Genomic DNA, 15,056 nt, shown 5'->3' with positions numbered 1-15,056 from the left:
AAAAATGTAAACCCACAGATTATGAGCCCAGCGGTAACTCCCCCAGCAGAGAAGCAGCACATACGCTTGCACCCGCCACTAGCAAGCAGGGGCTGGGCAGGGAGGTGCAGGCTGCATTGCTTAGAGTAAGGAGCTGGCCTGAATGCCCCGAGGGCAATCTGAGCGAACTAACTTGGGCTAGCAAACTAGACTGTGGGATAGCTACCCCACGAAGACCCCAAAGACCCCACCAGGCCCACACACAGAACAAAGGACTGAACAGAACTAGCCGGCTGCAGACCATACCCCTTTGGTGACAGGCAGCCAGAGCCGGAAGGGGGCAATCGCAGCCCCAGAGAGACATTATCTGCCAAACTGCAAGCAGGCTTCTTTGCTAACTAAGACTTCTTGGGGTTCTGGACAGTCAACATCCACCTGAGAAGGTGCGCTGGTTGTACACCCAGAAAACCGAGTGGCAGCAACAGGGGAGGCGGTAAGTCGCAGCGACTGCGCTGGGCAAACACCTCATCACCTGAGCTGCTCGGACCTGGGAAGGGCATAAAATGCAGGCCCAACCAAATCTGTGCCTCTGAGGACTACTCGAGTGCCTGAACCTGAGCGGCTTAGACCTGGGAGGTCCACGCAGCCCAGCGCCAGCCTTGGACGGTTCCCAGCGGAGCAACCTAGAGCCTGAGCAGTGTGGGCAGGGAGGGTGCATGCGCCATGAGCGGGGGCAGGCACAGTATGGCTGAGGCACTGCGAGCACATGCCAGAGTTATTTGTTTGCAGCGTCCCTCCTTCCCCACAGTGCGACTGAACAAGTGAGCCTTAAAAAAGTGTCCACCACCCGCCCCTTTGCGTCAGGGTGGAAATCAGACACTGAAGAGACCAGCAAACAGAAGAAGCTCAAACAGAGGGAAGCGCCTTGGAAGTGACAGGTGCAATAGATTAAAACCCTGTTATTAGTACCGACTACATAGGAAGGGGCCTACAGATCTTGAGAAATATAAGCCGGACCAAGGAGCTATCCAAAAATGAACTGATCCCACAATACCCACAACACCAAAGTCCTAGAAATATTTTTACTATTTTTATGATTATTCTTTTTTTAATTAAAAAAATTTTTAAGTCCTTTATTACTCCTTTAATTTTCACTTTTATAACCTACTATTACTTTGCAAAAAAAGGACCCTATTTTTTAAAAGCAAACTTCATATATATATATATATATATACATATTTTATAATTTTTTTGACTTTTTTTCCTCTTTCTTTTTTTCTAACTTTTCTTTAATATTGTATTTTTGAAATTGCACACTCTAGATTTTTAATCTTTGCTTTTTGGTATTTGTTATCAATTTTGTACCTTTAAGAACTCAATCTTCACTACCCATTTTTACTTGGGAATGAGATTACTGGCTTGACTGCTCTCTTTCTGCTTGGACTCTCCTTTTTCTCCACCAGGTCACCTGTGTCTCCTCGCTACTCCCTCTCTTCTCTATCCAACTCTGTGAATCTCTGTGTGTTCCAGATAGTGGAGAACACTTAGGGAGCTGATTACTGGCTGGATCTGTCTCTCTCCTTTTGATTCCCCACTTTATCCTCCTGGCCACCTCTGTCTCCTTCCTCCCTCTTCTCTTCTCTGTATAACTCTGTGAACATCTCTGAGCAGTCCAGTTGTGGAATGCACATAAGGAAGTGATTACTGGCTAGCTTGCTGTCTCCTCTATTGATTCCACCTCATCTCATTTGGGTCATCTCTAACTTCCTCCTCCCTCTTCTCTTCTCCATGTAACTCTGTGAACCTCTCTGGGTGTCCCTCACTGTGGAGAAACTTTTCATCTTTAACCTAGATGTTTTATCAATGGTGCTGTATAGAAGAATTCTTGAGACTGCTGTAAAAATAAGACTGAAAACCAGAAGCAGGAGGCTTAAGTCCAAACCCTGAGAACACCATAGAACTCCTGACTCCAGGGAACATTATTTGACAGGAGCTCATCAAACACCTCCATACCTACACTGAAACCAAGTACCACCCAAGGGCCAACAAGTTCTAGAGCAAGACATACCATGCAAATTCTCCAGCAACACAGGAACACAGCACTGAGATCCAATATACAGGCTGCCCAAAGTTACTCCAAAACCATTGACATCTCATAACTAATTACTGGACACTTCATTTCATTCCAGAGAGAAGAAATCCAGCTCCACCCACCAGAACACTGACACAAGCTTCCCTAACCAAGAAACTTTGACAAGCCACCTGTACAACCCCACCCACAGCGAGGAAACTCCACAATAAAGAGAACTCCACAAATTGCCAGAATACAGAAAGGCCACCCCAAAAGCAGCAATATAAACAAGATGAAGCGACAGAGGAATACCAAGCAGGTAAAAGAACAGGAGAAAAGCCCACCAAACTAAACAAAAGAGGAAGAGATAGGGAATCTACCTGAGAAAGAATTCCAAATAATGATAGTGAATATGATCCAAAATCTTAAAATCAAAATGGAATCACAGATAAATAGCCTGGAGACAAGGATTGAGAAGATGCAAAAAAAAGGTTTAGCAAGGACCTAGAAGAAATAAAATAGAGTCAGTATATAATGAATAATGCAATAAATGAGATCAAAAACACTATGGAGGCAAAAAATAGTAGAATAACAGAGGCAGAAGATAGGATTAGTGAATTAGAAGATAGAATGGTAGAAATAAATGAATCAGAGAGGAAAAAAGAAAAACAAATTAAAAGAAATGAGGACAATCTCAGAGACCTCCAGGACAGTGTTAAACACCCCAACATTCGAATCATAGGAGTCCCAGAAGAAGACAAAAAGAAAGACCATGAGAAAATACTTGAGGAGATAATAGTTGAAAACTTCCCTAAAATGGGGAAGGAAATAATCACCCAAGTCCAAGAAACCCAGAGAGTCCCAAACAGGGTAAACCCAAGGCAAAACACCCCAAGACATATATTAATCAAATTAACAAAGATCAAACACAAAGAACAGATATTAAAAGCAGCAAGGGAAAAACAACAAATTATATACAAGGGGATTCCCATAAGGATAACAGCTGATCTTTCAATAGAAACTCTTCAGGCCAGGAGGGAATGGAAGGACATACTTAAAGTGATGAAAGACAATAACCTACAGCCCAGATTACTGTACCCAGCAAGGATCTCATTCAAATATGAAGGAGAAATCAAAAGCTTTACAGACAAGCAAATGCTGAGAGAATTCAGCACCACCAAACCAGCTCTCCAACAAATGCTAAAGGATCTTCTCTAGACAGAAAACACAACAAGGGTATATAAACTTGAACCCAAAACAATAAAGTAAATGGCAATGGGATCATACTTATCAATAATTACCTTAAATGTAAATGAATGCCCCAACCAAAAGACAAAGACGAATGGATACAAAAACAAGACCCCTATATGTGTTGTCTACAAGAGACCCACCTCAAAACAAGGGACACACACAGACTGAAAGTGAAGGGCTGGAAAAAGATATTCCATGCAAATAGAGACCAAAAGAAAGCAGGAGTAGCAATACTCAGATAAAATAGACTTTAAAATAAAGGCTGTGAAAAGAGACAAAGAAGGACACTACATAATGATCCAAGAAGATCAATCCAAGAAGATATAACAATTATAAATATATATGCACCCAACATAGGAGCACCACAATACGTAAGACAAATACTAACAAGTATGAAAGGGAAAATTAGCAATAACACAATAATAGCAGGAGACTTTAATACCCACTCACACCTATGGATAGATCAACTAAACAGAAAATTAACAAGGAAACACAAACTTTAAATGATACAATAGACCAGTTAGACCTAATTGATATCTATAGGACATTTCACTCCAAAACAATGAATTTCACCTTTTTCTCAAGCGCACATGGAACCTTCTCCAGGGTAGATCACATCCTGGGCCATAAATCTAGCCTTAGTAAATTCAAAAAAATTGAAATCATTCCAAGCATCTTTTCTGACCACAATGCAGTAAGATTAGATCTCAATTACAGAAGAAAAACTATTAAAAATTCCAACATATAGAGGCTGAAAAACACACTGCTGAATAACCAACAAATCACAGAAGAAATCAAAAAAGAAATCAAAATAAGCATAGAAATGAATGAAAATGAAAACACAACACCCCAAAACCTGTGGGACACTGTAAAAGCAGTGCTAAGGGGAAAGTTCATAGCAATACAGGCATACCTCAAGAAACAAGAAAAAAGTCAAATAAATAACCTAACTCTACACCTAAAGCAATGAGAAAAGGAAGAAATGAAGAACCCCAGGGGTAGTAGAAGGAAAGAAATCTTAAAAATTAGGGCAGAAATAAATGCAAAAGAAACAAAAGAGACCACAGCAAAAATCAACAAAGCCAAAAGCTGGTTCTTTGAAAGGATAAATAAAATTGACAAACCATTAGCCAGACTCATCAAGAAACAAAGGGAGAAAAATCAAATCAATAAAATTAGAAATGAAAATGGAGAGATTATAACAGACAACACAGAAATACAAAGGATCATAAGAGACTATTATAGGCAATTATATGCCAATAAAATGGACAACGTGGAAGAAATGGACAAATTTTTAGAAAAGTACCACTTTCCAAAACTGAACCAGGAAGAAATAGAAAATCTTAACAGACCCATCATAAGCACGGAAACTGAAACTATAATCAGACATCTTCCAGCAAACAAAAGACCAGGTCTAGACGGCTTCACAGTGGAATTCTACCAAAAATTTAGAGAAGAGATAATACCTATCCTATTCAAACTCTTCCAGAAAATTGCAGAGGAAGGTAAACCACAGTCATCAAGACACTATCATACTGGCACAAAGACAGAAATATAGATCAATGGAACAAAATAGAAAGCCCAGAGATAAATCCATGCAACTATGGACACCTTATCATTGACAGAGGAGGCAAGAATATACAATGGAGTAAAGACAATCTCTTTAACAAGTGGTGCTGGGAAAACTGGTCAAACACTTTTAAAAGAATGAAACTAGAACACTTTCTAACACCATACACAAAAATAAACTCAAAATGGATTAAAGATCTAAACATAAAACCAGAAACTATAAAACTCCTAGAGGAGAACATAGGCAAAACACTCTCCGACATAAATCACAGCAGGATCCTCTATGACTCACCTCCCAGAATATTGGAAATAAAAGCAAAAATAAACAAATGGGACCTAATTAAACTTAAAAGTTTCTGCACAACAAAGGAAACTATAAGCAAGGTGAAAAGACAGCCTTCAGAATGGGAGAAAATAATAGCAAATGAAGCAACTGACAAACAACTAATCTCAAAAATATACAAGCAACTTATGAAGCTCAATTCCAGAAAAATAAACGACCCAATCAAAAAATGGGCCAAAGAACTAAATAGACCTTTCTCCAAAGAAGACATACGGATGGCTAACAAACACATGAAAAGATGCTCAACATCACTCATTATCAGAGAAATGCAAATCAAAACCACAGTGAGGTACCATTTCACATCAGTCAGAATGGCTGTGATCCAAAAGTCTACAGGCAATAAATGCTGGAGAGGGTGTGGAGAAAAGGGAACCATCCTACACTCTTCTTGGGAATGCAAACTAGTACAGCCACTATGGAAAACAGTGTGGAGATTCCTTAAAAAACTGGAAATAGAACTGCCTTAGGACCCAGCAATCCCACTGCTGGGCATACACACTGAGGAAACCAGAACTGAAAGAGACACGTGTACCCCGGTGTTCATCGCAGCACTGTTTATAATAGCCAGGACATGGAAGCAACCTAGATGTCCATCAGCAGATGAATGGATAAGAAAGCTGTGGTACATATACACAATGGAGTATTACTCAGCCATTAAAAAGAGTACATTTGAATCAGTTATAATGAGGTGGATGAAACTGGAGCCAATTATACAGAGTGAAGTAAGCCAGAAAAAAAAAAAAAAACCCAATACAGTATACTAACACATATATATGGAATTTAGAAAGATGGTAACAATAACCATGTATGCGAGGCAGCAAAAGAAACACAGATGTATAGAACAATCTTTTTGGACTCTGTGGGAGAGGGAGAGGGTAGGATGATTTGGAATAATGGCATTGAAACATGTATAATATCATATATGAAATGAATCACCAGTCCAGGTTTGATGCATGATACTGGATGCTTGGGGCTGGTGCACTGGGACAACCCAGAGGCATGGTATGGGAAGGGAGGAGGGAGGGGGTTTCAGGATAGAGAACACATGTATACCTGTGGTGGATTCATGTTGATGTACGGCAAAACCAATACAATATTGTAAAGTAATTAACCTCCAATTAAAATAAATAAATTTATATTTTAAAAAAATAAAAAGAGAAAAAAATCAAATTTATTAACAGTCATTTTTTTCAAAAATGAATAAGCTACTAGGTTCTATTTTAACTTGTCCAAAAAGAGGTATGCTAATGTGTCCCTGCACACAGCATAGACAGACCTATTCTTTTTTTTTCTGTTTAAAAAATAATAATAATTTTGACAGTTAATTGAAGGTAGCACCATGAGGTGCTCTAAATGCAAAGAAATAATGGGTATATATCTAGCTTTATGTTGTCCATGTACTAAATATTACTTAGTAGACCAAGTTATGTGTTTTTGAGTGGAAGGTAAAAAGTAGACATGAAGCTGAAATAGTTTTCTTATCTTCAGGTAAAGTAGATAACCATCAAATATATCTCATCTATAGCCTCTAATTTCTCCCCTTTCACTCATGATCAATTTAAAACTTTGTTCTCATTAATTTTGAAATTTAAAAAGTATGCATAGATTCCAGAGTTGTCAAAAAGTCCTTGAAAAATCTCAGAGACACTCTGTTACGACTCTAGGAAGATTTATAAGTCTATATACTCTATATACATGAAACATAATGATGTGCTTTTCAAAATTTTCTGGATCTAGGTCCCTCCAACTCTTTGATGTTAGTCTTTTCTGTTCTCATCTTTCCCTGTTCAATTTTGACTTCACTCCCAGTGGTGTTTTTGTTTGTTCATTTTTTGTTTTGTTTTTGAATGTGGGCTGCTGTCCTGAAAGGGAATCCTGGTGGATCCATTTTGAGTGTTCCTGGGGTTTAGACTGCTCCAGCTCCACAGACTTAACCACAGATCCCTTGGTCCCAATGATCCTAAAAGTAGGTGAAATCTCTCCCAGTTTTGGCTGCCATTTTAAAACCACGTGACTGCATCTTCAAGTGAGTATCTGTGGACAATTTTGTGATTGTCCTGGCTTCTGTCTCATACACACAAATACCATTCAGATCTTGTGGCTGTTGGCAGTTTATCCTCAGTAGCTTATATATTGGGTTTCTTGGGAATGCATTTTCACTTACTTTGCTGCATATGTTTTCTGTAGCTTATAGACTGCCAACTAGGCTTTGACTATTTCTTTTTTAATTTTAAAAATTAAAGTATAGTTGATGTAACAGTGTTATATAAATTACAGGGGTACAATATAGTGCCTCATAATTTTTAAAGGATATTGTACTCCACTTATACTTATTATAAAATATTGGCTATAGTCCCCAGTTCTGTTTTATGTGAGAATTTGGGAAAGTTCAAAAGCTATTCACCACCACCACCATTTTTCCCAGAATTTTTTCTGAATTCATTATTTTTAATAGCTTTTGATAAATAATTTATAATTTAGATACCATTGCTAAGCTGCTAAGTCACTTCAGTCATGTCCAACTCTGTGTGAACCCATAGACGGCAGCCCACCAGGCTCCCCCGTCCCTGGGATTCTCCAGACAAGAACACTGGAGTGGGTTGCCATTTCCTTCTCCAACACATGAAAAGTGAAAGTGAAAGTGAAAAGTGAAAAGTGAAAGGGAAGTCGTTCAGTCGTGTCTGACTCTTAGTGACCCCATGGACTGCAGCCCACCAGGCTCCTCTGTCCATGGGATTTTCCAGGCAAGAGTAATGGAGTGGGGTGCCATTGCCTTCTCCATTAGATACCATTAAGTCCATCCATATAAAGTTTACAACTTTATGGTTTTAGTATATTTATGGAATTGTGTAACAATCACTATAAAAACTTAAAATAGTTTCCTCATCTCATAAAGAAACCCTATATTTATCAGCAGTCACTTCCCCACCCCATATTCTTGAGCCTGTAATCTGTTTTCTGTCTCTATATACTTCCTATTCTGGGCATTTTATATAAATGGCATCATACAGTATATGTTCTATTGTAACTGGCAGGAAATGATAAGATAAATGAATATTAAGTCATTTTTAAAATTATTCATCTTGAATGAGAATCAGTTCCATGATAGATTTTATGGTGATCTATTTGCATAGGATCTGAAGCTGGTTTCTTAATAGAGCAATAAAGTACCATTTAAAAATATGACTCAGTTAATATAATGATGGTGGGTGAAACAATGCAATGCAATACATAAAGTTTTTACTAAGTGTCAAGAGTATTCTAAGTAATTTATATATAGTAATATAGTATTCACAGAAATCTATGACAGAAGTGCTATTACTATTGTACCCATTTTATTGATGAAGAAACTGAGGAAAAGTGAAATAAGCTCACCTAAGTCAGTCAGTGGCAGAGCCAGTTTCCACATCCAGGTAGTTTGACTCCACTCCTTGTTTCTAACCACCATTCTATACTGTCTCTCTGATGTTTTGTCAGATACCATTATCTTCTAAATTAGCAATAGGAGAAAACAACCTAGATCAACTTATACACTAATTGCTTCTTCTTACTGATTTTTCACAGCACTGCTAATTTATTGGCTTATAATTTAAAACTAAGAAGACCAAAAAAATTATTGCTTTTTTTTAGTTCCAGACATATGCAACAGCCTGGCTACTGAAAACGGTTACTTCTTCCTAAAATACATTTGACACGCAATTGAGTATACTCACTACAATTAACCAAAATTGCCTCTTTATTTATGACATAGAAAGACTTAAAAGTACTATATCACTAAATATAAGACAATAAAGTATTAGTCAGTAAGGGGAATGAATGTTCAGTTGACTTGAATGCATTATAATCATGTAAATTTTCACAGGACTTTAAGAGAATAAAAACTTCAACATGAAACTTGGCAAAACTGGAATAATAACTCTCAAAATTTTTTCTGCACTGAATCAACCCATCCAAGAATCATTCTGCTTTCCTTGAGAAGAAAAGAATCTCTCCTATTTAATAAAAGCTTCTTTCTAAAAATCTTAGATAAAGCTTTGAAGAGTTTCTCCTTTTGAACTTGCCAGAATCACTTATAAATTTAGTAACAAACTATAATGGAAATTTAGCATGATACTGGGAGAAGGCAATGGCACCCCACTCCAGTACTCCTGCCTGGAAAATCCCATGGATGGAGGAGCCTGGTGGGCTGCAGTCCATGGGGTCTCTAAGAGTTGGACACGACTGAGCGACTTCACTTTCACTTTTCACTTTCATGCGTTGGAGAAGGAGATGGCAACCCACTCCAGTGTTCTTGCCTGGAGAATCTCAAGGACGGGGGAGCCTGGTGGGCTGCTGTCTATGGGGTCACACAGAGTTGGACACGACTGAAGTGACTTAGCAGCAGCAGCAGCAGCAGCAGCAGCATATTACTAGGAAGTTACTAGAAAAGCATTAAAGAAGCACATTCTAACTTCTAAGATACTTTTTCATGATTATATTTTCAGATCCCATTTTCTGTGGTCCAGGAATCCTCTTCCAAACACCTCCACACCCAAACCCTGTTTTCAGATTCTCTGCTCCCTAGATTATCCAGGGTGCATGCATTCTGCTTTTATGTAATGTGTGTGTGTTTATACATATAATAGCTGAGTATCAGCTGCCTTTGCTGGAAACACAGCAGAGGGGTGGGGGACTCAATAACAGACTGACATCTAAGCAGAAGGCTTTTCATAAAGAAAGCAAATGCTCTAACAGCACTAAAAATCAAAGTCATATTTTCAAAATGTCTCAGTGAAGTGATATTTTAATATGAAAGCAGCAATAGCATTAAGCAGCACTCAGGTTTAGCTCTTCAGTCCCAGGGGCTTCCCTTAAGGGAACCAGCATAGGAAATCACAGAAGGTGTATCTTTCATGGGCAGGACATATCACACTGTACTATTTCACAAATAAGATGGAATAACTTCTCAGAAAGAAACTTTGAAGTTGTGAAACTGTACACATATATTTATAATTATTTTTTACATTTTCTGGGTAGTTTAATAAAGAGAATCTAAGTGTAATTATACTTCAGATTTAGAAACATGATAAATGATAATATATTTTTCAAAGTATTGTTCACTGGCTAGAGTAGCTTTTTATTTTATTTATTTATTTATTTTTTAATTTTTATTTTTACTTTATTTTACTTTACAATACTGTATTGGTTTTGCCATACATTGACATGAATCCACCACGGGTGTACATGCGTAGCTTTTTAGATGCCTTAAGCATAGCTCTCAGTTCAAGTTCTGCTTGAATTACGCCTAGTTGTATATATTTTTTATATAGCCACTAACTTCCTGTTTTCTAACCCTTTCTACTGGTTCATTTAAAATTAATTACATAAATGTATGAGAATATTAGGCTTATGGTTTAAATTGTGTTGAAAAATAAATTCAAAGAAAAACACTTCTACATGTTAGAAAAAGACGTTAACACAGAAGGAAGAGAGGAATTATCTTTAAAATCAAGGGATGAAAAAGTATATATAATCAAAGATGGAGAAACTATTATCTCTTAACATGGAGCTGTAAATTCAACCATCATAAAATCATCTCTTTCAATTGATTTTTATGTACATACAAAATATGTAACTGCAGAACATTTTATAAACATGAAGCAAAGATAAATGGCTAGGTTTTATGTGTGCTTCCAAACAGCAGAGCCTTCCAGAAACTTACCAGTCATGCAGTTTTCAAATTCAATGTCATCAATTGCAGCTCCTCCTCCCAGATCCCGTGTACGGAGGCCTTGAAATATGACTTCGAAATTCCTTAACTTTCCTAGAAGGATGACAGCCTTTTGCCAGCGATCACCAGAGTTCTGCTTATTTTCTTCCCATACTTTAGATAATCCTTTCTCTGTCTAAAGATAAAGAAGTTTGCATTAGGCAAATAATTTAACACAAAAGAAGGAAAAAACACCAATTATTTAGAACACAAGCATTTGACCAGTGAAAACTGATTAAAGCTGATAATAGTCATGGTATACTTTACCCCATTGAAGCAGAGGCCCATTAATCTACTAAAGTATTCCCAAAAGAAATATGAGCAAGACTTGTAAACTTGTTTCAATATTTTCAGAGACATCATTATTAGCAAGTGAATACTCAGTTAAACCCACTTCTTGCTTGTGTGCAGAGTTCTCAATGGATAATTGATGGAGTCTGAACAGTTTACTGAAGCCCTGGTTTTACTGCTCTAGGTACCCTTCCCGCCAAACTTCTATGCCCATTCTTTAATCACTGATACTGTATTGGGTTGGCGAAAAAGTTCATTAGGGTTTTTCCGTAATATCTTATGAAAAGCCCAAGTGAAATTTTTTGTCCAACCCAATACCTTTCTTTACAGACCTGAAATAACTTAAGGAAAGAGAAAAGAGAGAAGAAAGGAGGAACAGCTGGGAGAAATCACAGATCCCTGATAGATATAAGATATTGTGAAGTGAATGGAAAGTGATTATTTCTAAGATGGTATTTCAAAAATTCTATTAGATGATCATATGATTTTGGCTATTTATAAAATTCTACTAGGATTATTACATTAGGCTTAACAGTATTTTAGAGCAAATTCTTCAAATTGTAAAGGAAAAATTAATTTTCTAAGAAAACATTTAAATATCTCCCCTCAAGACAAATGTTTCCTTGGCCAAGGGAATATTAAGAAACTACAAGGGACTAAAAATAATTGTACCTATGCACAGGTGGAGTAAATTATGAACAAGCTACAAAAAGACTAAAACCCAACTCCCACTTCTGAGGTGCCAGGAGCAAAAGCAGGGACAGTGCATGATTCCTGCACAACAGTACCACCAAGGAAGTGGGCAGACCACCCATACCATTCCTCAGCCCCCTTAAGGGACCCAAGCAAGGGAAACTGGCACTTGTTTTTGCTCCCTGATGCTGTAGCACGAGTCCCAATGAAATCTTGGTCGAATTTCTTGTCTTCCCTCTTATCAATTTCTATTGATTAAAAAGTTCAAGAACCCAAATTAGTAATATTCTGAATGTCAAAGTTTGGTCTGCTAGCAGTACAATATTCTAATAGATGAATAATCCAAGTACAACATGACCTGACATGATAAGACATAATGTGACATATTGCATAATCTTAACAATAACAACAGCAAAAAAATGATGCTAACAGTAAAATAGAATGTAAGTCAGTTGATCACAAGGACAAGGCTTAAACTGTATGTGTTGCTCTTTGCTATTCCGGGCATAGTCCTTATTGGGAATTCAAGGTTAACAAATCATAACAAAGGATATATAGCAAATAAAAAGGGAAAATATATATAATTATGTTTATGTCCCCAAAATTAATATTTCAGGGTCCAGTATTGTGTTTTTATGACAAATTCACAAGTAAATTTGGTCACTGAATCTTATAATCAAAAAGGTGGAATAGAGGAGAATATGTAATGGAATGGCATCTAGAAAATCAAATAAGATGTTCCAACTGATTTATAGCATATAACTGAAATACATATTTTACAGATTTTTTTAAAAATATGGACTGAATGAAAAAAGAAATGCTTGAAGAGGAGATTCAAAGGAGTTACACATTCATAGTCTCACCCTTTTCGGAAACTACTGTTAATAAATGAGGCAGCTGACACCTCATTCTGTTGAGGGAGGCACAGATCAGTCAGTCAAGCAGCTCTTCTGGGGAATTACAGAGAGAAAGTGGAACTCTGTATTAGTTACTCTAAAATTAACTTTGTAACACAACTAACAGTACACAGATAGATATTTCAACATCCTCCCCAAAATAACAAACAAATTTTTATACCCAGAGACTCTTGTAGCTTCTGCATTGAAGGGGATGGGAAATTCACACCTAATTAATGGAAATTCATATCTTTCTAATGATTAAGGAAGAGAAGCTTTTTCAAGGTTAGTCTCTGACTATCACCAATGTCTTAGCGATTTGGAATCAAAGGAATGATTAGTTAAATTAAAGATTAAAGTAGAAAGTGTTTGACACTTAACGGCATAACATGCATAGATAATGACATGTCTGTTTTATTTTGCAAACTTAATTCGAGCTCAGTGCTCAGTCATGTCCGACTCTTTTGGACCCCATGGACTATAGACAGCCAGGCCCATCTGTCCATGAAACCAGGTTAGAATACTGGAGTGGATTGCCATTTCCTCCTCTAGGGCAATCTTTCCAACCCAGAGATTGAAACACATCTTCTGTCTCATGCACTGGAAGGCAGATTCTTTCCCACTGAGCCACCTGGGAATATATTGCTAATTTGTCCTGTTAGTTTCAAAAGTTTATAGAACCACTTATATACTATGCCAATTACCAAAAGGGTTTTCCACCAAATGCCACCAAAGAAGGTTGTGTGATCACTTTAACCAATAAAATGCACATCATTTCTTTACTCTGACAGCAGGCCTTCTAACAAATGAGAATTAATTAATATATTTGTTCTCATTTTATATGATAGGAAAAGAAAAGAGGGTTAATGGATTGACCTGATGATGAGTTATTGTAGTATATCATTTTAATATATTTGCTCTCATTCAACTCTGGATATAACATATCAAATCAGTTCAGTTCAGTTGCTCAGTCGTGTCCAACTCTTTGTGACCCCATGAATTGCAGCACACCAGGCCTCCCTGTCCATCACCAACTCCCGGAGTTCACTCAGACTCACGTCCATCGAGTCAGTGATGCCATCCAGCCATCTCATCCTCGGTCGTCTCCTTCCCCTCCTGCCCCCAATCCCTCCCAGCATCAGAGTCTTTTCCAATGAGTCAACTCTTTGCATGAGTTGGCCAAAGTACTGGAGTTTCAGCTTTAGCATCATTCCTTCCAAAGAAATCCCAGGGCTGATTTCCTTCAGAATGGACTGGTTGGATCTCCTTGCAGTCCAAGGGACTCTCAAGAATCTTCTGCAACACCGCAGTTCAAAAGCATCAATTCTTCAGCACTTAGCCTTCTTCACAGTCCAACTCTCACATCCATACATGACCACTGGAGAAACCATAGCCTTGACTAGACAGACCTTAGTCGGCAAAGTAATGTCTCTACTTTTGAATATGCTATCTAGGTTGGTCATAACTTTCCTTCCAAGGAGTAAGCATCTTTTAATTTCATGGCTGCAGTCACCATCTGCAGTGATTTTGGTGCCCCCCAAAATAAAGTCAGCCACTGTTTCCACTGTTTCCCCATCTATTTCCCATGAAGTGATGGGACCGGATGCCATGATCTTTGTTTTCTGAATGTTGAGCTTTAAGCCAACTTTTTCACTCTCCTCTTTCACTTTCATCAAGAGGTTTTTAGTTCCTCTTCACTTTCTGCCATAGGGGTGGTGTCATCTGCATATTTGAGGTTATTGATATTTCACCCAGAAATCTTGATTCCAGCTTGTGTTTCATCCAGCCCAGCATTTCTCATGATGTACTCTGCATATAAGTTAAATAAGCAGGGTGACAATATACAGCCTTGACGTACTCCTTTTCCTATTTGGAACCAGTCTGTTGTTCCATGTCCACTTCTAACTGTTGCTTCCTGACCTGCATACAGATTTCTCAAGAGGCAGGTCACATGGTCTGGTATTCCCATCTCTTTCAGAATTTCCCACAGTTTATTGTGATCCACATAGTCAAAGGCTTTGGCATAGTCAATAAAGCAGAAATAAACGTTTTTCTGGAACTCTTTTGCTCTTTCCATGATCCAGTGGATGTTGGCCATTTGATCTCTGGTTCCTCTGCCTTTTCTAAAACCATCATGTCCCCTTAATTATCAAAAGTAGCCATTCAAATGTGCAATGGAGATTTATTTATTTATTGACTTATTCAGACAGTCCT

General features: G+C 37.8%; 1 protein-coding gene across 1 annotated transcript in view; it reads right to left on the bottom strand.

Moving 5' to 3' along the window:
* Positions 1–15,056, bottom strand: part of MALRD1 (MAM and LDL receptor class A domain containing 1) — a 595,589-nt gene that overhangs the window by 238,448 nt on the left and 342,085 nt on the right. The window contains exon 29 of the mRNA XM_069547391.1: positions 10,915–11,098. Coding sequence (XP_069403492.1) covers positions 10,915–11,098 — 184 coding nt within the window. The remainder of the gene's footprint in view (positions 1–10,914; positions 11,099–15,056) is intronic.

Source organism: Ovis canadensis, chromosome 13, assembly GCF_042477335.2.
Source record: "Ovis canadensis isolate MfBH-ARS-UI-01 breed Bighorn chromosome 13, ARS-UI_OviCan_v2, whole genome shotgun sequence".
NCBI classification, from domain to species: domain Eukaryota; kingdom Metazoa; phylum Chordata; class Mammalia; order Artiodactyla; family Bovidae; genus Ovis; species Ovis canadensis.
Note: the sequence above shows the minus strand (reverse complement) of the source record. Positions and strands in the feature narration are given on the sequence as shown.